Here is a 25,259-nt window from a genome sequence, read left to right on the forward strand (position 1 = left end):
GAACTGTGCTCGTGGGTCTTGGATTAAGGCTGTATGACGGACCAAGATGGCGGATTTGGCCACTCTGTCAGTGCATTTGGTTAAACGCCGTGTCCTCTCTATTATTATTATTATTATGTGCTCGCTGGGCGAGACGGTCGTTTGGTTTGGCTTATTTTCACTGTCTACTGTCAGTGTCAGTAAGTTCAAGTTTTCAATCTTCTTCTTTTTTTCAGTTTTCAGTTTGTCCGTCGTTGGTCGTTGTTGTGTTTGTCTTTTGTCGATACTTTGATTCTATGAAGTTAGTGAAATAATTTCATTTAGGCAAGGGTGTAGTATAAGTAGACCCTAAATTATTTCTTCCAACTTAATAGAATACGTATTTTTAACGGCCGCTCTTTGATAAGTTCTTACTTCTTAGTCTTAGTTGTATTCTTACCCGCAGTGTTATTGTATGTTAGCCTACACCCTACACTTACAAATATAAGTTTTGTTTCTTTCTAAAAAGTATGGTTGCTGATGAAGTTTTGTTGGAGTTAATACACGCAGAACTTGTGAATTATGCATACAATAAAGCAGATGCATCTAAGGACAATGACAAAGACAAAAAGGTAAGTTATAGGCCCTAACTCTATTAACTTATAAGAAAAAAGAAAAGAACTAACAAAACCATAAAAAATGGGCTCCCTAGTTAGGCCTAGTGCCAACCTAATAATTGAGGTTAGGACTTTTACAGGTGCATAAATTGATCTGTAACTTAACACGTTCAGTGCTGACTAGGCCTACATCAATTGATGTAGTCGCGCCACGAGCGCTCCTATCGGCCTACATCAATTGATGTAGTCGGGCCACGAGCGCTCCTATTGGCCTACATCAATTGATGTAGTTGCGCAACCACCATTATGTTAGTTCAGTTTGAGCTCAGCCAATGCCGGGGAACGTTAAAATCGCTGCTAGTCTGTAGCTTAGAATGTGAGCTTTATTTTGGTGTAGAGGTTGGTACTAAAATTTCCCGTAAAATCCCGTCTGACTATGCTTTTGTCCCGGCTTCGGGGAATTTTGTCTCTTCAAGCCATATTACAAAGCCACTGACTACCGATCCAGGCAGTGCTGTTACCTTTGGGTGTTTTAGGGAACTACGTCCAATGTCGGGGTAACGTAGTACAATCACCGCTGCTCTTTTGTTATTCGTCATATTGAAACATTTGAATGCCAATTGCGTTTGCTGTTATGGTGCCGTGCCTGTTGGAATGCCTGCCGCACTGAACGTGTTAAATTACTAGCTAGCCTACAGTAACTTAAAAGACAAAAGGGTAACTTACAGTTTCTTAACTGAGCTATGCTTACTTAACTTAATTTCGATTGAAACTATCAAATTGAAAATATTCATTAACTTAATAATCAATATTTTAATAACTAGCCTAAGTATATCAATTAATGAAACTATGTTACTTATCATAACCTTACCTAACTATGGTAACCAAACTTGCTGATAATAAAAAAATCAAATGAAAGTTTAGGGTAGGCCTACTAATTGAATCGATAGTTTCAATTGATATTTACTTACTTGATACTTGGTGATCTCCCACTGGTAGCGCAGCTGTGCCGTGGTCGTCAGTTTTTATGGCATATTTTTCTCTCAGATACTCTTCAATAGAATAATATGGCCTCTTCAATAAATAATCTTTGAATTTTCTCTTGAATTCATCTTGATCTTCAATGTTTTTGATATTTAGAGGGATCAAGTTGTAGATTAAGCTTGATAAAACTTTGGTCCGTCCTTTACTAAACTTGAGTTGACTTGATTTAGATGAATGTTGTTTTTTTGCCTTGTTTAGTAGTTGTGTATTGTATTGTTTTGTGGAAACGTGTTCGGGTTCTTCTTAACTATTAGGGCAGATTCCAAAATAAATATTGCTGGCACTGTAAGGACTTTTGCTTAAACAAAAAGGATTTTACAATGGGCAAGGTTTGGAGCATTATAAATGATTCTTTATTCTTTTTTGAAGAAGTAGTATTCTGCTTACACTCTGACTGTTTCCCCAGAATAAGATTCCGTAGTTGACAATACTTTGAAAGCAACCAAAGTAAATTTTCATTAAAACATCATTAGGATATCTACAATTGACTTGAGCCTTCGAACCATATGGCACACAGCTGTTAATCTGGGCGAAATTTGTTGGATATGATCCTGCCATTTAAGATTGTCACTGATGGTTAAGCCTAAATACTATTATGGCTTTTAAGAGTTTTAGACAGTCTGAAAAAAATCTATGGTAGCAACGTTTTTATTCCATGTATTATGAACATGAGAATTTAGTTTGATTAAGTTGGGAATTTTTAGAATATATGATACAGAGTCGAATAAATAAATGTTAATCACTGTTGAAATTTGTAGCTGAATGAACAGGGGTTTACAGTATTCCTGTAGGGGTTCTCTAACCAACTTCTTTTGTAAGACTAAAATCTCTATCCTACTGCAATTGCCGTAAAAGATAATATTGTATCTAAAAATGTCCGGATTGATAATAAGCAAAGTAGGCGGTTTTAATATAGGCCTAATTTTGATCCATACAATGTACAGTAGAACCTCAATTACTAAAACCTTAATATCTCGAATTTCTCAATAGGTATTTAGATTTTTTTTAAATCCCCTTGAAATCCACATTAATCATAATGTTAAAAGTACCTTTATAAGTCGAAGTTTCTAATTATTTAACCTCAATAAGTCGATTTTTAACAACTTTTAAACGGTAATATTCCATCTCTACAAGTTGAATTTTCCCGTCATCGAGCCTCAGTCACTCGAAGTTTACCTTTATAAGTCGAAGTTCGCACGAATGTGCCTCAATAACTTGGAAGTTTTGCCTTACAGTACAAGTCAGTAGTGTTTTGATTCCTGTCGAGACGTTAAATCCAACTTCCTGTGTTTGCTTCCAGTGTCTGTTTGGCTTGGTAGGCCTACTGTAGTCTGCCAGTTGTTAAGATAGTTTTGTGCGCGTCGGACGTCATGTCGTCGGTTAAGCGTAAGTGTAAAACGTTGACACATGATGAAAAAAGAAGAGTTATTAAGGCAGTTGACAAAAGGATTAAAGAAAAAAGTGGAATCGCTGAGGAATTCGGAATTCCGCCTAACACTTTATCAACAATTATGAAAAACTGGGAAAAGTATGAGGCCGTAGGGGACTAACCAATAAGAAGAGATGTAAAAACGGTGAGTTTAAAGACGTGGACGAATGTGTTTTAACGTGGTTGAAACAGTGTCGAGATAACATACCTGTATTAGGACCGATTTTGCAAGAGAAGGCCATTCAATATGCAGAGAGCTTAGGAAAGAATGACTTCCGCGCCTGCAACGGATGGTTGCATAACTTCAAAAAAAGAAACAAAATTATTTTCAGAAAGGTTTGTGGAGAAAGTGCTTCTGTGAACTCCAATGTATGTGACGAATGGAAAACAGAACTAAAAAAAAACTGACTTGAGTCATATTTGCCAGAAAAAATTTACAATTTAGACAGAACTGGCCTTTTTTTTAATGTCTGCCAGACAGAACCCTGCCTTTTAAAGGTGATTCATGTAGTGGTGGGAAAATGAGCAAAGTTAGAATAACTGTGTTGCTTTGTGCCAACTCCGACAGAACAGACAAACCGAAGCCCCTTGTAATAGGAAAGGCCATCCATGCTGTTTTAAGAATGTGAAAAGTTTGCCGACAGACTATGAAGCAAATCATAAAGCTTGGATGGTTTCTGGGTTTTTCAGTTCTTGGCTGAAAAATATCGACAAAGCCATGAAGAAGGAGAATAGAAAAATTATTCTCTTTATTGGCAACTGCTCAGCACATGAGGACATGAAGAACGTCAAAGTCCAATTCTTACCACCAAACACAACCTCTAAGTTACAACCACTTGATCAAGGGATCATTAAGAACTTCAAAGTGAACTATAGAAGAGAGGTTGTCAAACGATTTTTGAGGGATATGGATAACGAGTCAATGACGCAGATTTATCTACTCGATGCACTATGGATGATGTCAAAAGCCTGGAACTGTGTGACTTCGGCGACTATCAAAAACTGCTTTAATGCATATGGTTTTGAAGTACCCCAACACACCACAGGAAATTAACTGGATGAAGTACAGGATGAACCTTCTATCGTGGACATAAATGAGACAACGGCTGAATGGACTGTAGCAGCACAGGCTCTGAATGTTGAAGAGTTGGCGTTCGTGGACTTCGTAGACTTTGACGACGACGTTGCTGTATGCGGGGAGCTGACTGACGCAGACATCATTACATCGGTTGCTGGAGGTTCGAGTTTGAATGCAGTTTCTTCAGACGAGGGAGAGGAGGATGAGGGCGAATCAACACAGCCAGACCCAACTCTTAAAGATGCTCGTGCTGCAATTCATGTGATTCGGTGTTTTTTTTAGAAAAAGTCAGTGATGAGTGATAGTGTTGTGAATAGCATCAATAACTTGGACATACCATTGGACGCAGTAAACATCAAAGGTAAACAAGCAAGAATTGAAGATTTCTTTCATCCCGTTTTGCCAAATTAGATGCAGTAGGCCTACTTAAATACATTTCGAAAAGTTAAACTTGCATTTTGTTTAGAATTTTGACAACACTAGTATTTTCCCTTTGAATATTGCTCGATCTACATACTTTTTTGTATGTACAGTATTGTACCTATTCAGTATTTTTGTTTTTACAGTAGCTTGTTTTACAGTAGGCCTACATATAAAGATTTTGATTAACGTTTGCTTTTAACAGACATTATACACAGTAAATGTAGTTCCGTGTATGGTTGATACTATACCATAGGCCTACTGTATTATAGTTTTGTATTTTATACAGTATTTAAACCAATTTTTCTTTGTTATTCAACAGGGTTTTTATGTACTTTATCAAACTTATTTCCAAACTTATTACTCAATAATAAATAAAGTACTTTATGTGCATTAAAACTGTTTTATATTGCTTCTACAGTTACTCTTCAGTACATATAGGCCTAAATACAGTTTGAGTTTGATTTATAAAGGTTTAGGTTGTAAAAGTCAAGTTATAGAGGCCGTAACGTTACATCACTGTCACCTCAGTATCTCGAACTTTTTCGTATGGCACCTTCATAACTCGAACCTCACTAACTTCAAAAACTTGAAAACTCAAATTTTTATCATAACCTTCAGATTCGAGATATTGAGGTCCTACTGTATTAGTTTAGTCATAAGACAAATTACTCTGAAAGCTACGTTACTTTTATGCTGCTCTATTACTTCCTTCATATCCGCTTCCAATACTTTAATTTTATTATCGTCACTGATGACATTTTTCACCACTGATTTAGGTAGGCTACTGTGGTCTTACTAGTATTATTAAGGGGAGACTCAGAGTTATCAGATAGAATCTTCAGCCTCTAATGCACTGATAACCATATACGTAACCTTAGTTTTTCCACAATCATTCAAGTGCAACCCATGCCTTGTGTAATGATATCGTTTCAGATTCCTCAGATCCACAACAAACAGGTTCTTAATCCTAGCACTTGGTTCCATGATATAATTATTTGCTGTCACTAAACAACTTAAGAATAATAATATAAAATTGTGTGCCAAAGTCAATGGACTAATGAGAAGATTTATTCTATGCTGTTTGGAAGAACAGAACAGCTTCATAAAAACTAACAATGACTGGCATGGTATACTCTGTGTGCAGACTGATTTGATTGTCAGTTGTCAGTTCCAAGTACCAACAGACGACCTCAAGTCGGAACATGCTCAATCACAACACTACTCTTGAACCCATAATTGTTTCAATTATTCAATTAGGAAGTAATTAAATGATTACTTGACTATTATTTAAGAATACACATAATAAGTTCGCAACAGTTATTTACAAATATGTTTCATGCAATCTTAAACGTGTGAATTGATCAGTTAATGCAAACAAAATCCAGCATGCATAACCTAGTCTTTGCAGAAACGTAAGTAATTACTGTTCAAATTAAATAATAAATTAAATGTATCGATTGAATATGTAGTAGAACTCACACTTAGAAAGTTAATTTGTACTGAGAGCCTTGAAAACAACAAAAAACTGATTTTAACTGTAAAAACTTGAACTCACAAACAGACAGACTACACCAATAATTCGATAGCAGACAACTATTATAAACATACTCATGTACTACTTAACATATGTATTAAATTGACATTATATTACAATTTTTTTTGTACAGGATGTTGACTTTTCAAGTTTGGAGTACACAGGATTTTTAACTGGATACAGAATGATTGAAAGGTGAGTAAGTCAATCCAGGCGAAAGGCATTATTTAGGACTACTGTACCTATAAGCAATTACAGTAGAACCTCTTTAATCCAAACCCCTGTAATCCGAACGCCTCATTGCTGTACATTCACAGTACAGTAATTCTTTATTGTATACTGGTACTGTATTTATTGACATACAGACCCTAATTGTTTCTATTGTAATGCACAGTACTTTTTGTTCACTATGTATGAATCAGCTTGTTTTTCAAAAACGTATTCTACTTTATAAATCATTTTTCACTTTTCCCATAACAATTACGATAAATTTTAGCCACGTTTCAGTTATTGTTATGTAAAAACAACAATAAGTTCTGTTATCCAAACTATTCAATAGTCCGAACTACCCCCAGCCCCAATTAGTTAGGATTAAAGAGGTTCTACTGTATATCTCTTTAACAGAAGTACCTGGTGCAGATACATTCCATCCATTCCCAAACTCCACACTGCTCACCTTTGCTACTTCCTTCACCACTCCCTACGCCGTGGACCTGTTTTCATCTCTTTCCACAGTATTTTTGATACATTAATCTAATTGCCACAAACATTCCCCACACGCCTTTACTACTTTCACAATTACCTGTGTCGTGGGCATGTTTCCATCCCTTCTCATAGCATTTCAGTATTGCAGATACGTTAATCTAACTGCTACAAACGGTTTCCAGTTCCCACACTCCACACTGCTCGCCTTTACTACTTCCTTCACCTCTTCCTACATCGCGGACCGGTTTCCCTCCATTCCCATAGCATTTTAAGATTGCAGATACCTTAATCTAATCGTCATAAACAGTTCCCACACTCCGGAGAGCTCGCCTTGACTACTTCCCTCCCACTTCCAACGTCTCGGACCTGTTTTCCTCCCTTCCCATAGCATTTTAGGATCGCAGATACCTTAATCTAATTGTCATAAACACTTTCCACACTCCGGACTGCTAACCTTTACTACTTCATTCACCACTTCCTACGTCAAAGACCTGTTTCCCTCTCCTCTCACGGAATTTTAGGATTGTAGATACCTTAATCTAATCGTCATTCACAGTTCCCACATTCCGGACTGCTCGCCTTTACTACTTCCTTTATCACTTCCTATGTTATGGACCTGTTTCCCTCCTTTCCTATAGCATTTTATGATTGCAAGGTACCTTAATCTAATCGTCATAAACAGTTCCCACACTCCGGACATTGGACTGCTTGCTTTTACTATTTCCTTCACCACTTCCTACGTCGCGGACCCGTTTCCTTCTCTTCCTATAGCATTTTAGGATTGCAGATACCTTAATCTAATCGTCATAAACAGATCCCACACTCCGCACTGCTAGCCTTTACTACTATGTATCGATTACTCTTCAGTAGGCTATAATCTTTGCTCAATAGTAACAAGTGATGTTTTTCCTTTTGTACTGTATTTTGTAATTTGCTAGTATACTCTGGTTAGATGGCTTATTACGAGCACATGTTACAAATTACAAGTCTTTTGTTTACTTTTTTCTTGTTATTTAATTCAACCAACATGGTTACTTAGCAACCCATAAGACTAATGTTTAAAAATGTGACTCTCAGTTTCATTTTTCTACGTAATTAGATTTTTGTTGGCAGTTCTAACTGCAGTAAACTCGTTTTTAGGCCAGAAATAAACTACATACAACATTTGAAGAAAATCGTCGAAGCCGTTTTCGAGATCTTTGTGCAAACATACATACATCCATACATACATACAAGCAAACATTGCTCGTATTAGAGTAGGGCCTATAGGATAATTGTAGCCTAAAAAAATGCTCAGTCACCTGATTGGGATTAAACTTATAGGCTATGCCAGGTTCAAGGAGAACAGATATAAGAGCTGTGTTATTTCACAAGTATACGTATATATTTTAGGAAAAAGAAAGTCTATATTTTTTTATTTTTTTTCATCCTAGAAACCTACTACACACATCGACCATTGAATCCTGAGCAATGTGCACGGTAGATCTTGTTCAAAATAAACATAAGGTACCTATTGTTTATCAAATGTTGCTGTTTACATGAGACCTCAAAAAAGTGCTTGACCACATGAACACTTTTGAATCAAAGCTTGCCTGTTTCAACATCTACAGCATCCTAAGTTATTTTTTGGCCAAGGGGTTGCTTTTTCCTCAGTGGATGGACCCTGTTTTTCTCAAATTTTCAATGCGCCTGAAAATTGTATTTTGGACTAACTATATCATGGTGTCTAAGATGAAAGGGACTAAAAATGTCGCACTGCTGTGATAGGCTCGCCATTTTGCATATACTCAATCATAGACTATATATGATCGAGTAACTATTATATGATCATGATGTTTACCATCCAATGAATTATGGCTAATAAAGTGGCATAATCTACAGCAATGGGTGACACCCCTTCCACCTCGTGAAAATAACTGTCGCACGTTTACTATCCGTTTTAAAATCATCAGGTTCGTGTTGGTCACCCTGTATAGGGTTCAAGTATTAACTGGCTTTTATGATTTGTTTTAGCCAGCACTATGGAGATTTAGCACCTAGCATAAGTGTCTTATAAGTGTGTTTTAACAAAACTGCACACCATTGGTTTAGAATGAAATTTATGTTTTTACAGGTTAACAAAAGATTGGCCCAGATTTAAAGACGAATTAGACACTGTAAAATTCATTTGTACTGATTTTTGGTCATCAGTCTATAAAAAGCAGATTGACAACTTGAGAACCAATCATCAAGGGGTGTATGTATTGCAAGATAATGCCTTCAGATTCCTGAGCAAAATATCAGCTGGATCTCAATATCTGGAACACGCTCCTAAAGTAAGACCTTTTAAAACATGTATGGTAGTCTAATGTTGTAGAACGCAAAACTAAAACTTAAGTTAACTTAACTTGTATTAAGTTACGTTTTAAGCTTCCTCCTAATTTCATGTTTATAAACACCAGTACCTACCTGTTTTTCTTGCATTTATTGTCTACACACTTAAATATATATATATACTAGCTGTACCCTCGGGCTTTGCCCCGTTTAACTTCATAAGTATTTGCATGGCTCAATCACGTCCTGGTTGAAGTTTGTTCGCTACGCTCACTCACCTTTAGGTTGGAGCTCGTTCGCTGCGCTCACTTGCCTTCAGGTTAGCTCGTTCGCTACGCTAACTCGCCTCCAGGTTGAAGTTCGTTCGCTACGCTCACTCACCTTTTGGTTGCAAATTAGCTGTTGTCATAAATTAAAAAAAAAATGATAGTGCTGCACCCTGTTGGTAATCCTTGTTGTAACTTTAATGCTATTGAACATCATAGAATAGAACTAACTTGTTTAATTGAAACAGCTGTTAAGATTCATTAATTCCTTTTAAATATGAAAAATCATAAGGTTAAATCATAACAAAAAAAATCATAACATGGGAAACTCCAGAGCCACTGGGGCGGAGCCCGAGAGTCCGATCAGAATAAAAACTACTTAGTTTTCCTATTTAATGCCTAAAGAATCAGTGTACCAAATTTCAGCCTCCTAGGTAAATGGGAAGTGGGAGAATTAGTGATGAGTGAGTCAGTGAGTCAGTGAGGGCTTTGCCTTTTATATATTTAGATATATATATATATATATATACTATGCACCATACCCGTGCTTCGCAATGGGAAGAGAACGCTTATTCCATAGATCTGCTGTATGTAAATAAACTTTTAGAAATCCACTAAAAGTATTAACTTAAAATATTAACTGGCTATTTTCGTTTCCCAGACATTATTATTTGGGAAATAAACCATACAAATTCAATAGGTTTTTATAAACATTTTGGGAAAAAGAAAGTCAATAAGATAATGAATTACGCACTTAACAAATAAAACTCCTTATTCACACACTATCTAAATGTATTTATTAAATTAAAAACATAAACATTAAACATAACTGTAAACAATCCTAATTTGACAGTTCTAATTTTATATCACAGCTGCTTGGTTGAAACATGTTGAAATTAGCAACTACTGTTGTCATAAATTTAGACAATTAATAGTGCTGCACCTTGTTGGTACATTTTGTAACCTTTTAATGCTATTAATGCTATGTTAAGATTCTTTAATTCTATTTAAATATGAGTACTCTTAACTTTAACATGGGAAACTCAAGAGCCACTGGGGCGGAGCCCTTTTGTCGGATCTGCACCAAACTTCACACAAACCATCCTTGAATAATGCTTAATATTGCCTGAAAGTTTAATTACAATCTGTTTAGCGGTTTCCGAGTCCATAACGTTGTTATTTGTTAAAACAAATTTGTTATTTGTTATATACGTGGTGCATTATAAGAAGATTTAAGTGATTTTGAAGGGCTGGTTGATGATCCTGAAGAAGTAGGTAGTGATATTGATGTAAATTATCAGCCAGATTCCTAGCTATGGTTAGGCTATGCATTCTTAGCTAAACAAAACGCTATGTACCGAAATCTGTTTTTTGCCCATAACTTATTATTTATTTGCAAATCTACTTCCTTATATTATTATATTTTTGGAATCCTCATAAAATTTAGAACAAAGTGGCTATTTTCAAATATTTATATGCCTATAATTTATACAATTTCATTGAGCGCAAACTTATTTTTTATTTTTTTTTATTTTCCAAAATATTTTTTTTTACCTAAAAAATTTTTTGGAAACAAATGTTCCTTATGTTTTATGTATAATATTGAAGCCCATGATTTTCCAATCAAAATGACCATGCTATTGTTAACTTCGGTGTCCTAAAATTCCTCCTCTTTGTGATCAGCACTGGTTCTGTTTTGTGTAGGGTCAATTTGAAACCTTTATCTTCTATCATTTTACCCTGTAGTCATAATTACTTCACTAGGCACAGTTCTAGCTGGGTCTCATTTGCCGCTACCACAATCTGGATTGCATCATCTACAAAGCCAATAATCCTGGCCCCGCACTCCATTTCCAGGAAGGCATCATATACCAGGTTCCAGAATAGGGAACCAAAGTTTTGTCAAATTGTAATACTGATAGGCGGATGCGTCCAACAATTTTTGTTAGATGTTTTTGTTTTCATGAAGTGTATATCATGATTCTTCACAACTCCAGGGATGAAGAGGATTTTTTAAACTATTTGGTCGGCTTGAAAACTAATCTTTTTGTTTCTAGACAATAAAACAGATCATTTACAGTACAAGAGGTATTTAATATTTTTTCGTAAAAATATAATTGTGCACATTAGGCCTTAGTTTTAATTAAAAGTGTTATATAATCTTTAACATGTGCTTAAGTTGCGTGATTATCTTATTCTCATAATTTATATGCTGAATGAACAGCCTACATTTTAAACTGTAATTTTGATTATCTGTGGTGACCCCCCCCCCCTTTATTTTGCTTAAAAGACTGTACTGTTACTGTAGTATCAAACTGTTAATTGAAATAATTAAATGCATATATAAATTTTTCAGTATGTGACGTTTACTTGTGGATTGCTGCGAGGTGCATTAGCCAACTTGGGGATTGTGTCACTGGTCACCGCCGAGGTCCAGCCCATGCCAGCTGTTAAGTTCCACATCGAGGTCAAAAGGTCATGACAGCTCCACAGGGGAAAAACCCATAAAACATAAGTTTTGTTGTAATATACTTCATCAAATGAACTGGTTCTTGCAAAACTATTGTTTAATTAGTTCTAAGTCAGACTCTATTTATTGTAGACTCTGCTTGAGTTTCTCACTACTAATTCAGTCCGATATAAATTTCAAAATAAAACACCTTAACTAAACACATAGCCATAGGCCTGATTATACATCAATGTTTACACAAGTTCACTTAAATATCAAGTACTATTTAAAAACCATTCATCACTACTTTGTATATGCGGTAACTGTTTTTTTATATCTATTTTTTTGTTGGATTTGATTTGAGGTGTATCAAACTTTTGATTACAACGTTTGTGACTCCATAATTATTTAGTGTTTTATGTTTGTATATAAAAGATTATAATATGATTGTACAATGTACATGTATTATTTATGACCCTAATCAGTGGCGGATTATCCATTAGGCACCATAGAAAACTGCCTAGGACCGCAGGCCTCAGGGGACCGCAGACAGAAAAGTGAAAAAAAAATCCTCAAGGTCATATTGTGTTTATTTAGAATTAGTTTTTACTGATCAGCGCATACCATATAGGCATACTTAAAGCATGAAACACAACAGTGTAACTCAGGGTGTCCACATTCTGGAAAGTCAGGGATAGTCATGGAAAGTCATGGAAATCCCCAATGATAGATGGATTTTAGGGGACCTTTCAATGCACTAGACGGCCGTAACCCCGACCATTGTAGAATTTTTTAGGATTTTTCACAAATGTTCGACAATTCAATTTATACAGTAGTATTAGCTTATCAGTCTTGAGTTTGTATTAGTTCATTGTTGTACCTATTGTACTCCATTGTTATCTATTAATACATATTTAAGTATTTTCTGTAAAATAACTTGTCTAGGCAGTATTATTGTGTGTGTATCAGGGCCGCGTTAAGGGTGAGTAGAGCTCAGGGCAAACTCAAAAGCAGCGCCCCCCTTTTTTCCTAGTGCGGGTGGGCAGTTGTTGTATGGTGCCCACCAGGTTTAGTTAATAACTCAATTCATTAACAAATATTGTTTTAGGCTAAGTTGTTAGCTATAAAATTGTTGTAAAAATAGTTTGAAAAAGCTTAAAAACTAACAAATTAAAGCCAGTTTCTTAAAATTTCCCGGTGGAAAACCCCCCCATCCATCGGAGGGGCTATTCCACACCCCCCGAAAGATCCTGCCACCCCAGTTAAAAGTCTGTCTGAAATGACGCCCATAGGGGGGGGGGGGGGCAAGTTTACATGTGCCTAGGCCCGCTGAGATCATAATCCGCCACTGGCCCTAATAAGCTGCTATTTTTATTCACCTAATTGTCTAGTAAACATCTGCTAGGTAAACAAGGAAATACATTTTTTCAGATTTTAATGAAAACTGACTGCATAATAGGTTCAATCTTCATTGTTCAAATTTTTATGATAGTGACGTAGTTAGGCATTTAAAAATATAAATCACTGGCAGTCATGCCCGTGCTTCGCAACGGGAAGAGAACGCTAAAGAGAATAATTATATTATTATATTCCATAGATTTGCTGTGTTGTTAAGTTATGTAGCTTTTTGTATTGTTGTCAAGCTGGAGGAGGCATTTTTAGAAGAGTTTTATCAAAGAGAGCTCACAAATTGGTTTAGAGAAAGTGGTCCAAACCCATATGTTTAGTGGATGTGCCGAGAATTTAACCCGTCCCTCCCGCACCAGTCTGAGACTCTTTTGTAACCGCTAGGTCTTATTTATAACAATCAAAGAGTTACAATTGTAATGATTCGAACTTCAACTAATCAGCTGTTCAGGACAATTTAATTGTTGAGTGGTGCAATGTTTCTTTGCATCACTGTCAGTGGCAATATGAGGTTATAAACAAAAAAATAACCTCTCTTAGAAGTTATGAGTACGTAGAAGTTTTTAAGACACTCGCCAATGCTCTTACCTTCAATTTTCTACTTGTGTTGTTAACACTAACTTTACGCAATCGTTGCGTAAACTACTATTATTACATATTATAGTTATATTGATTCTGTTAATTATACTTCAGTATATGCAATTTTTATATGACTGTAGACAATGCCCTACTACCTTAAGAGTTCAACAATAATACAAAAATATGAAATCAATTATATTAATCAAGTTGAATTCAATAAATGACAGAACAAGTTTCTACGTCTTTTATTTTATTAAATAAACAAAATTAGTTATGATGCTGTGCATGCTGTTCTTCACAAAGAAATCCTTTTCTTACTGTTGCCTTGTTGGAGATATTGCAAACAAATAAGTAACTATTTTATTCAAAACCTGAAACATTCAATTTATAATTTGTAGAAACTATGGAGCAGACTATGGAGGTTTGGTATTTGTATCCATGTCATGAGCTATACGCTATACTACAGTACGGGCCACGAAAGTCTGCAGTTGGCGGCAGTCAATACCAAGACGTAGTGCGACGTTGCAACATTGTCCCTTGACTACCACTCGACCGCCATCACAGGCCGCGGTGACACTAATAAAAAAATATACTAAACAATATTTTTAAATCAGCTTGTATAAATGTCCACCAATTTCAGAGCAAACATTTATGTACATTAACATAAAAAATGCAATAATAATGCAAACATTTATTAATCAACTATTAGATTTGGCAACAATACAAATATTATTTAAATATTATTTTTTTTATTATTTTTTGGTTTTCTTATTGGCTCCTTCAAAGTAACATAGTAAATAAGCTCCTCCCTCAACTGCAGACTCTCGTGGCCCACACTTGATTCCTGAACAGATTAATCAAGTTGATAGTTAATGCCTCACAACTTTTTTTTTTAGTCCTGCTAATCCAAAAAGATGGAGCTATTTGTAGGAAGGAAGCTAAAGGATGCTATTTGTATGGATCCTTTTGGTTCCAAGAGAAACTAATAAAACACATTTTTTAACTAGGAGGAAGAATAATAGGTTTTAGAGTTATGTCTTGATTTTAATTTTAAAGAAAATAAACTTATAATCTTTCAATTTTGCTTACTAACGAAAATGCATAGTACAGTCTTACCTAAAGTACCTAGAATTTAGTATTATTTACAGCATCTTACATTATGTGAAAAGCAAACCTATCAAAAGTCAGTAGGTGGAATTCCGCTGCTACAACTGATGTACAACTTGTTATACTGATTTTAACATTTTATAACAGAATTTAGACCTAACGTAACATTACAGAGCACTGAGGGCAGATCAAGTAGGAGCAGAGTAGATTATTGATTTCCTTGACTCTTGACACATCAGAAGGCTATTATGGCTCATTAAAGTCATGTATAACAAATAATATTGACAAAACATCGGATAAAAAACTGCCTAAATCTGAAATTTGCAAATATGAAGAAGGTTTGGTTTTTGTCAATTAGTGGGACTCTACTGTACTTATATGGTTCTCAAACTTGTCTCGCTAACCAGTAAATGACAGGCTAGAATGATTGTTGTTTTGTGTTTGAAATAAAATCATCAAATAAATGAGCTATACATCTCATTGCTTACTATTATTATCAAACTGACGTCAAAGTTGATGCTTCCAAATGCAGAGAAATGCATGTTCCTCTCGTTTATTCTTGTTTCAAATAAACAAACCTGAAAAGAACAATTTTATTTTTCTTTTAATTTGTATGTTTAAATTATACTAAACATGAATCTATGCTCTAAATGTAATCCTGTTTATATTTCTTTTTGTGACAGGACTATATAGAGGGGCGGCTTCAGAACAGATTCTAGGAGAGAGCCATACCTAGAATCTTGAGTTCCACTTAACCCCCCCCCCCCCCACCATTTATATTTCAATAACATGATGGTATGTGTACATTGCAGGCTTAAGTATGAGTACCAGGGGACCGAGCACTGCTAGAGGTGTTTGATTTGTTTAAGAGGTTTAAAAAATAAAACCTATAAGCCTACAAATATTTTCAGTTTTGCCACGATTAATTAAGTTAAGCAAAGTTAATTCGTTTTAGGTAAACATTCACTCATTCTTAATTTACCTAAAAAGTTTTTTTATGTGGACGAGCAATCTATATTGAAAATTTCTACAATGAACTTCAATGCTTAAGCTCATGATACATAACATCCGTTGACTGTTATTGCGTTAGTCACTGGGTATCGCGGAACATCGCATCACTTCTGTCTACGCATAGTCGACAACTAATAAACGGCCTTGGCATTTCCTCTAGACTTTTAGTTCAATATTAGTGTATGATGTTTTGCGGTAAAAGACTTTACGTTTTTAAACAGTCGTAATTATCCATTTGGTTAGTAATACATCATACATCCCAAATTTATATATAGATATATATATGTATGTATGTATAATTAATGCTCAATAGCATTCATAGGAATGTTCTTTTCCTTTGTTCTGTATTTTGTAATTTGCTACTATACAGTAGATGATTTGTTACAAGCATAATATGTTACAATTCATTTGTTTACATTTTTGTAAAACTGCCATAGCTATTTGGCAGCCCAAAAGACTAAAATGTTATAGCTACTTACATTACAAGTGTAGTAAGAGCGTTTTTACATCACGCAGGTGAAAGTTGTGCAACGAGCGAAGCGAGTTGCATAATTTACCTAAGTGATGTAAACACGCTCTTGCGTAACGTGTAACGTACAAGATTTTACCTGACCCGGCAATATACAGGAGGTTACGAACAATATTTTTCATTACCCATTTCACTCATCTTATAACAGTAAGATTCATTTACAAACAAAAGCTAGGTTAGGGAAATTCTCCAAAACATAACAATAACAATAAAATTCAAGCACACAGCTGATTTCTAGCGTTAAACGTCGTTGGCTCCATAGAGTTATATTTTGTAAGTTATCCACTCAATGTTATTTAAATGGGTTTCATTACATCACCGAGTGAGTTTTTTGATACTTTACATCACTCGAGTAGTAAGGAAGTTGTATACATCACGCTTAGGATAGGGAAGTTTAACATGGCGGGTTAGGTAAAAAATATTAAAATTTCATTTTAAGTTAAAAAAAGACAAATAATCTCAGAACCTAGTATGGATATTGTTTTTAGCCTAAAACTAAGATATTTCTAACAATTTGGAGGAAATCATTAGGAGCCGTTTTTGAAATCATTGTGTGGAAACGTTACTCGTATTATAGTATAATAATTGCTCATATTAGGATATATAAAGTTAATAACAAAGTTATAATTAGCTATGTGTCACCACATTTTGAAGGTCGTTTCGTTATCAGTAACGGATCCTATACAAAACCAGTTCTTGGTACTGGTAACCTCGCCACCGATAACGAAATAGTAAAGCTACTCGTTTTTAAACACAGAGGCTGTCTTTAGTCTTGTGTCAGATTAGGTAGTCATGCCCGAGTTCTTAACTAAAATACTGAATTTTAAACACCAGGTCAACTAGAAGTACCGGTAGTCAATGTAGTAATTTATTGCCAAAATATGGTACTGGTTTATCTAAATATTTAATTCCGTAAGCGAATCGGTCCCCAGGAAATATTTCGAGTTAGGAAAAAAGTAGCATGTCTGTTGACTATTCATTTTAAAGCTTAAGGTCCCAGGATGGTGGGAAAAATATCAGAAGTGTCAAAAATTACCCCTGCTCTGCCCCACAGGCCGTCAAAGATTCAGTCATTTTCTATATAATTGAAGTACTGCTACAGTGTTTCTATGAACCGTTTTAAATATACCAGCTTATGTAAACAGAGCGTAGTTCTTGGTTTATTGATTTTAGTGTTCTGTTTTTAGGCTAGAATGGAAATGCAGTGTTGAATTGTATTGTGTTAGGGGAAATACTTTAAATACTTTTTATTGAAATGGTCACCATACAAAGTAGGTATTTTAAGCCAAGTATGAATGGAGATGAGTGTAGGATGAGTGGCGCGATCTGGTAGTCTTGTTAGTGACTTAGGTCGACATATTCCTTAGACACAGCTCTTAATTAATAGCCCACACAGCTAATGGCAACTAAGGGACCTACAATTTATAGTGGAATCCGAACCACGTTTTTGCCTTGGTATTAACAAATTGGTCTAATTATCAGGATAGTACTGCGGATAGTCGTAGTACTTACTAGTGTGGACGTTAATCCACACCAGGGAGTATCGTATCTACAGTGCATGCCTATAAATATCCACAATTCGTGACCTCCTAGTAGCTGGATTACAGGACCGCCACAGTCCAGTCAGGAAGACTGTGACTGAAGTAGAGTATTTAGGAATGGTGCACTACAGCATAGGGAATGGTTAAGGACAGGGCGGAAAAATAATATTGTTTAGTGGAGATTTTAAGCAGATACCGGTACTGGTACTGCCTGTTGTTCCAAGCAAAAAAAGGTTCAAATAGTATAACATAGCATACACAGTATATTATATATAAATGGAGCATACATAACATTAAAATCTGGAGGTGGTTTCTGTTTCTTTATGTTTCTTAAACTAACTAAAATATGCATGTCAATATTATATATAAATGGAGCATACATAACATTAAAATCTGGAGGTGGTTTCTGTTTCTTTATGTTTCTTAAACTAACTAAAATATGCATGTCAATGCCTGTGAAAAGGAATTTTGTGATTTGCTTTGAAAACTGGGAAACCGAACCCTAACCAGTGTCAGAGTATTTAGTAATCAATCGACGATTTGTTTTTTAACAGTATGTAAGTAACAGTAAACAGTATTCACTCACAAACAATTATAAAACTCTGGAAGGAATTAAATTATTTATTGAAAATTTATAACAAACACCAAGGCGAACAGAGAGAAGGTGTTCACTCAAAGGATATGGTGTACAGGGTGGTGCACACACACACACACCATATACAGGATATGGTGCATCTATCCTGAGATATTGATAAATTCATTCTTAGTTTGTTTATATATTACAATATTATTTACATTTGAGAATTTTTGGGACTTTAGTTCCTACAAGCCACTAGTTAAATTTAAATTTTAATTTTTATGAATTAGATCTGCGCAGTAGTATACATTCTCATAATACTAGACATAAGAACGATTTAAACTTAACCCAACATAGGCTTAGTTTTTTTAATTAAAAAGCTACTAATTTTGGCTCTAAATGTTTAAATCATTTACCTGAAAATTTAAAAAGCAAAATTAATAACCAAAACTTTAAGAATCTGGTTAAAAATTATTTGTTAAAAAAAATCTGTTATTCAAAGGAAGAATTTTTTGATTCTAGTTGATTATTTGAGATATTCAGAGCTATATATGTAAATGTATATACTTCATGTAATTTAACTTAGCATATACAAATTTTTAAGTATTGTTATTTTTTCAGTAAGTTAAATCTAGTAAGTTATAATTATTTTACTTTACTGTGACACTATTTATGTATGTATATACAAGATAAATAAAGAAATTTGACTATGACTATGGGTCAGTCTCAAGGCTTAATACTGTATGTGTACTACAAACCATATTTAATATCTTCATATCCAAATTTCCTTTGGTCTGAAGTTCATCAAGACTCCATTTCAGTGTTTTTACCTGTAAAATTAGTTCCATGGATTGATTCTGAGTAATAATTCAGGCAAATCATACAGTTTGAGCTAAAATTATTTGAATAACACCTATATATTAGTCTAAATATCTTTTCAAAGAACCACAATAGAGTTATTTAGGCTGTACAGAAAGTAAGTTACGTTTTGGAACAAAGTAAGAAGTTTGTTTAAGAAAAAAGTACTGCATACATGAAAGAGCAACTCAAATACAGTACCTACTATTTTTTCGATATAGTCCCTAAAAAAAAAAAACTGAGGGTCTTATATCATAGTGGTGTTATTCTGAGCAAGGTCTGGATGGTGATTTGAGGGTAAATATTTCATGAATGAATAAAGGAGATCTTGTCTGCGATTTGTCAAATTCAGTCTGACATTAACATGTAAAAACAAAAATTTGGAGGTCACTAGTTTGGCCATTTTAAAGTCAAATGCACTATTTCTGGGCAAAACATAAAAATTTTTTACATTGTTTTATTTGTTACTTTACACTACACACTTAACTGTAAATTTCTATGGATTTGAAGTTGTTGGATTTGTTGATTTTACGTAAGTTAATGTGTAATGTACTACTGTATTACATGCAGAAAAAATATATGTACTAGTATGCCCGAGGGGGGAGGCGGTCGCCCCCTTCGCCCCCCCTCTGGATCTGCCACTGAATAGAGCAGACATGTGGTTCCAAAAAGAGGGAGCTACAGCGCTCACAGCTAATGATTGAATGGCAGTTGCACGAAGGATGTTTCCTGGAAATTTGATTTCACGTTTCGGCAATATCCACTGGCCTGCACGCACCCCACATCTCTCGTGTGTGATTTTTCCCACTTGAAAAGTAAAGTTTATATCAATAAACCCCAAATGCTAGGAGACCTGAAAGCTGCAATACAGGAAAAAATTACAGCTATTTCCAGCGAGACATTGTCAAAAGTAATTGAAGACTTTGAAGAAAGACTTTTGATGTGTATGAACGCAGAAGGATCTATCTGAAATAATCTTCAAAAAGTGATCAGTTCATACAAACAGTGCATATAGTTATAAAGTCATAAATTGGATGATATAAACATTGTATTGATGTGAGCCCATTCTGTATCTTATCAAAATAAAACTAATTATACTGGTTTGAAATTAATGCTTTCTTTTTGCACCACAGAGTGTTCATTATGTGAGTATAACTCAACAGAACTCGTTGATAGTCACTATTATGTACTGCATTTCAGAATTCAACTTTAGAATCATAACGCTTGAGCTACAATAAGCAAACTACTGTATTGCTTCTTTTTTTTCAAATGGCACAAATTTAGTTAGTAACCATTTGAGTTACAAAGAAATTTTTTAACAGTTAACCATGTTTTTTCTGACTCATGATACAGTTATTTATCAACTAAATGGACACTTAATTAAGTTTTTTTACAAATAAATATATTATTTGAAATAATAAGAACAACAAAGTACTGATTTAAGTCCCTGAATATTACTATTTTAAAACGTTTTTATTAGCTCGCTTTCTTGTCCGGTACAAATTTTGCAACCGATTTTATACTAAGTTCCCGATGAGCCAGAGACTTGAAACTTGAAACATAGCTCACAAATGGATGACAGTGCAATATTATATAATTTAATTGTCATATTTCCCTTGGGCTACGCCCCATGGGCTTGTTTTTATTAACTCGCTTTCTTGCAAATTTGGATACTTCCCGTTGAGCTAGAGACTTGAAACTTGAAACATAGCCCAAAAATGGATGACAATGCAATATTGTATCATTTAACTTTCATATTTCCCTTGGGCTACGCCCCATGGGCTTGTTTTTATTGGCTCGCTAGTCGCTTTCCTACAAATTTTGATATCAATCTTAAACGAAGTTCCCGATGAGCTAGAGACTTGAAATTTGAAACATAGCTCACAAATGGATGACAATGCAATATTATATCATTTAATTTTCATATTTCCCACGGGATACGCCCCATGGGCTCCACATTTTCCATGTTTACATTTTGAAAGAATGTAAACATATCAATTAATTTAAGTCAGCTGTAAATAAAGGGTGTCCCAATAAGAACGCCGGATTTGAAATGTTAACAAACCATATATTTTCTCGCTAAATTTACAATATGAAACACGAATCTTAAAGCATAATATCTCCATAATAATATCTTAAGCATAATATCTTAAGCATAATATCTTAAGTATAATAGTAATTGAGTATTATGTCTTGTAAGTGCCAACCTGCTGAATACTGACAAGCTCGACATCTCTTGACAAAGTTTTCCATCACTTTTTCACACACTTCCTGTTGAATTCCATTAATGGCACGAATCATTTCCTCCTTCAAGTCTTCGATTGTTTGAGGGTTATTGGCGAAAACAAGCGACTTTAAATATCCCCAGTCAACTGAGCCAATTTATTCGAACTTATAAACCAATCTTCGGACAGATGGATCATTTTTGGTGCATTGTCCCGGCCGTAAATAGTGCGCAGCTTCCGTACTTGTAGTGCACTTTAACTATGACCACGCGTTGTTACGTCGTGTAGCGATTCATGACTACAAATGGGACCTAATACGGGTAACATCGCTGATAATTTGGGAATTCCTATTGAAATACAGATAAGGATAAGACGCTCCTCAAATCCGGCGTTCTTACTGGGACACCCTTTACTTAAATTTGACAGTTCGAAGAGCAGAGGTTAAGAGGTACAGGTTCTGCTCCAGATATATTCTAAAATAATATAAAACAAGCATTTTAAACTAAAGATAAAACATATGATTATAGTCCAGGAAATTTAGGGATAAAACTGCCATTCGACCTAACAAATTCGGACTAAGTGGAAAATTTGCACAGTTGTTTAGTAAGCCTAAATAAATAAAATATCAAAAGTCCCCATAAATCCCGGCTGTGCTTCAGCCGCCATCTTGGAAAATGGCGGCCAATTTTCACTTTTTTTACAATATTTCACAAACTATTGGTATTAGAGAATTTTTGTCAATGCAAAAGTTAAAGAACGTCTAAAAATACATATTTTTTATATTACAAGGTTTGCTCTATCTCTAATGGTTATTGAGATAAATAATAAAAATAGTATTAAATTTCAAATTCCCATGTTATTCTTATAGAGGAAAATAAAATTGTTGCAGTTTGCTTATTTATGGAAATATTTGGATCAAACTTGGCAAATTTATTTATTTTATACTAAGCTATTAATATTTAACATAAATACACACTTTAGTACCCTCCCTATAGCAGTAAACCTAGTACACGTTAAATTTAAAGTTACCGTATTTAAATAGGGAAGATATATTACATTTTTAGGATAAATTTTTCGTATAAATCCAGACAGGTAAATGGATATTCATTTGTAAATCGTATTAACAATCATTTTTTCTTATTAGTATTATGATTTAAAGCTCACTAACTAACTATCTTGTCACTACTATGTAACTACTCAAAACTTACACGGTACGTTATTACTCCCGGTATAATTATTTTGTCGGTAAATATTAGGAAATTCAACCTTAAAACCCGGTCTAAATGCAGCTGAGCACAGCCGGAATTTGTGGGGACTTTTGCCATTTTCATCAACTAGGCTAACTGTGCAAAATTTCAATTTAGTCCGGATTTTAAGGTTCAATTTACTAATATTTACCGACTATACCGGGAGTAATAACGTACCATGTAAGTTTTGAGTAGTTACATAGTAGTCACAAGATAGTACATGGGCTTTAAATCATAATACTAATAAGATAAAATAATTGTTAATATGGTTAACAAATGAATATCCATTTGCTTGACTGGAATTTTACTAAAAAATATATCCTAAAAATGTAATATATCTTCCCTATTTAAATACGGTAACTTTAAATTTAACGTGTACTAGGTTTACTGCTATGAGGAGAGTAATAAAGCGTGCATTTAAGTTAAATATCATTAGCTTAGTGTAAAATAAATAAATTTGCCACGTTTGATGAAAATATATCCATAAATAAGCAAACTGCAACAATTTTATTTTCCCCCATAAGAATAACATGGGAATTTAAAATTTAATACTGACTTCTATTATTTATCTCAATAACCGTTAGAGATAGAGCAAACCTTGTAATATAAAAAATATGTATTTTTAGACGTTCTATAACTTTTGTATTTACAACAATTCTCTAATACCAATTGTTTGTGAAATATTGTCAAAAAAGTGAAAATTGGCTGCCATTTTCCAAGATGGCAGCTGAAGCACGGCCGGGATTTATGGGGACTTTTGATATTTTTTTTATTTAGGCTTACTAAACAACTGTGCAAAGTTTTCACTTAGTCCGAATTTGTTAGTTCGATTTTCCTAATATTCTTCCACTATTAGAGATAATAAGGTTTTGGTTTGTTGTATTAATAGTCAAAGGTTATATATTAACAGGCCATATAAAATATATTTAACATACTTACACATTAAAGACTAAAAAGTTGAAAATAATTTATAAATAAAAAACTTTTTTAAAACAAAAGGTTTTTAAACACACTAAAAAGTAGAAAATAATTTATAAATATGTTGAGAGTATAAATACTTGTAAGATTTAAAACGAAAAACGTTGGGTGCATGCAATTAATTGATAATAATACATTAGGCCTAGTTCAATAGGTGAAGGTAATTGTAAATTATCTATTGCATGGACCCCACGTTTTTCGTTTTAAATCTTACAAGTATTTATACTCTCAACATATTTATAAATTATTTTCTACTTTTTAGTGTGTTTAAAAACGTTTTGTTTTAAAAAAGTTTTTTATTTATAAATTGTTTTATATTTACATTGCTCTAACCTGATTGCTTAGTTGATGGCTACGGTAACACACGCATGCCATGATGTATAAAGGGTAGTTCCAAGTAACAAAACTAGACAGTAGGCGTAAAAATTGCAAGCCATTGACATCTGAGGGATCTGCCAAGACATCTGATAACGCTGCATTAGAGTAAATTACATCTACAGATATCGTTACTATAGACATAGTCAAATACGGGATCCCACAACTCTTGGATATAAGGTGGATAAATGATTCTATCTCTAAATATTTGGTCATCAGCAATCCCAGACTGGCCACAGAAGGCTTTCTTGATCTGAGCCTGATTTGTTGATCAATGGAAAAACAGAATTTTTCTGCACTAAGAATCCAAGTGTAAATCAATCCATTGGTAAAAAGCATTCCAAAACTTTGAAAAATATCTAGAAAAGTTAAGAACGGTGACAATGTCATTTGTTTGAAATTGAAGAATATTTTAGAAGGTAAGAAAACCATCATGGGAAAATAAGGTGTATAACATTCAATGGAATTTAAAAATAGTTGTTGATGATCGAGAATCAGATGAGAAAATTTGTTCAAAATTAGATGAACTGACATTCTTGCCATCACAAGCCAAAATATAAAGTACATCTGAATGCTAAGTACAAAGACCATAACAATTGAAACCATATGCCGATCACAAGAATAAAACTTTCTACCAGTTTGGATGGACACAAGAGTGCAAAATAGCCATAGCAAGTAACTATAGATCAGCAGGACCCAGCTTGTCGTGAAGGCGCTGTCTGAAATCAAAACAACTATTTAAAAAGAGCCAAGTTTCAAACAAAAGTTTACAACATTCCAAAAAATGCTAGTCGAGTATAATGTTTTCACAGTTTTTCAGTGTTTACAACAGAAATTTTGTTTTTTAAAAGAATTTGTAAAGATATGTTTATACAGTATTTCTTTTAGGCCACTGAAATAAAAACACATCACAATAAAATGTTTAATTTTGTTAACAAAAATCCTGTTGTCAAAAAATGATGTAAACAATTTGTTGTAATAATCTGGTGTAAATCAATGCAGCTTTCAG

The 25,259-nt window shown here is 34.2% G+C and overlaps 2 protein-coding genes across 2 annotated transcripts; one reads left to right on the plus strand and one right to left on the minus strand.

The window, feature by feature from the left end:
• Positions 1–226: 226 nt before the first annotated feature.
• Positions 227–12,271, plus strand: LOC128983483 (trafficking protein particle complex subunit 6b). The gene is made up of 4 exons (XM_054402784.1): positions 227–590; positions 6,217–6,278; positions 8,902–9,103; positions 11,724–12,271. Exons 1-4 carry the CDS (start codon positions 489–491, stop codon positions 11,847–11,849), a joined length of 492 nt encoding a protein of 163 aa, XP_054258759.1. The 5' UTR covers positions 227–488; the 3' UTR covers positions 11,850–12,271.
• A 1,771-nt stretch (positions 12,272–14,042) lies between these two features.
• LOC128983093 (uncharacterized) lies at positions 14,043–24,435 on the minus strand. The gene is made up of 4 exons (XM_054402256.1): positions 24,209–24,435; positions 19,326–19,397; positions 15,398–15,487; positions 14,043–14,173 (listed from the first exon to the last, which is right to left on the minus strand). The coding sequence occupies exons 1-4, from the start codon at positions 24,392–24,394 to the stop codon at positions 14,117–14,119; spliced, it is 405 nt and encodes a 134-aa protein (XP_054258231.1). The 5' UTR covers positions 24,395–24,435; the 3' UTR covers positions 14,043–14,116.
• Positions 24,436–25,259: the final 824 nt, after the last annotated feature.

This window comes from Macrosteles quadrilineatus, unplaced genomic scaffold, assembly GCF_028750875.1.
Source record: "Macrosteles quadrilineatus isolate MER2022 unplaced genomic scaffold, UCM_ALF_1.0 Scaffold_1__1_contigs__length_201487025, whole genome shotgun sequence".
NCBI classification, from domain to species: Eukaryota; Metazoa; Arthropoda; class Insecta; order Hemiptera; family Cicadellidae; genus Macrosteles; species Macrosteles quadrilineatus.

Coding starts and splice junctions, on each gene's coding strand:
- LOC128983483 (XM_054402784.1), top strand. CDS start 489: ATGGTTGCTGATGAAGTTTTGTTGGAGTTAATACACGCAGAACTTGTG. Junction 6,279..8,901: donor GGATACAGAATGATTGAAAG/GTGAGTAAGTCA, acceptor ATGTTTTTACAG/GTTAACAAAAGATTGGCCCA. Junction 9,104..11,723: donor ATCTGGAACACGCTCCTAAA/GTAAGACCTTTT, acceptor TAAATTTTTCAG/TATGTGACGTTTACTTGTGG.
- LOC128983093 (XM_054402256.1), bottom strand. CDS start 24,394: ATGTCTATAGTAACGATATCTGTAGATGTAATTTACTCTAATGCAGCG. Junction 15,488..19,325: donor ATATGAAGATATTAAATATG/GTTTGTAGTACA, acceptor TGTTCTTTTCAG/GTTTGTTTATTTGAAACAAG. Junction 14,174..15,397: donor ACGTCAGTTTGATAATAATA/GTAAGCAATGAG, acceptor TGAATGTTTCAG/GTTTTGAATAAAATAGTTAC.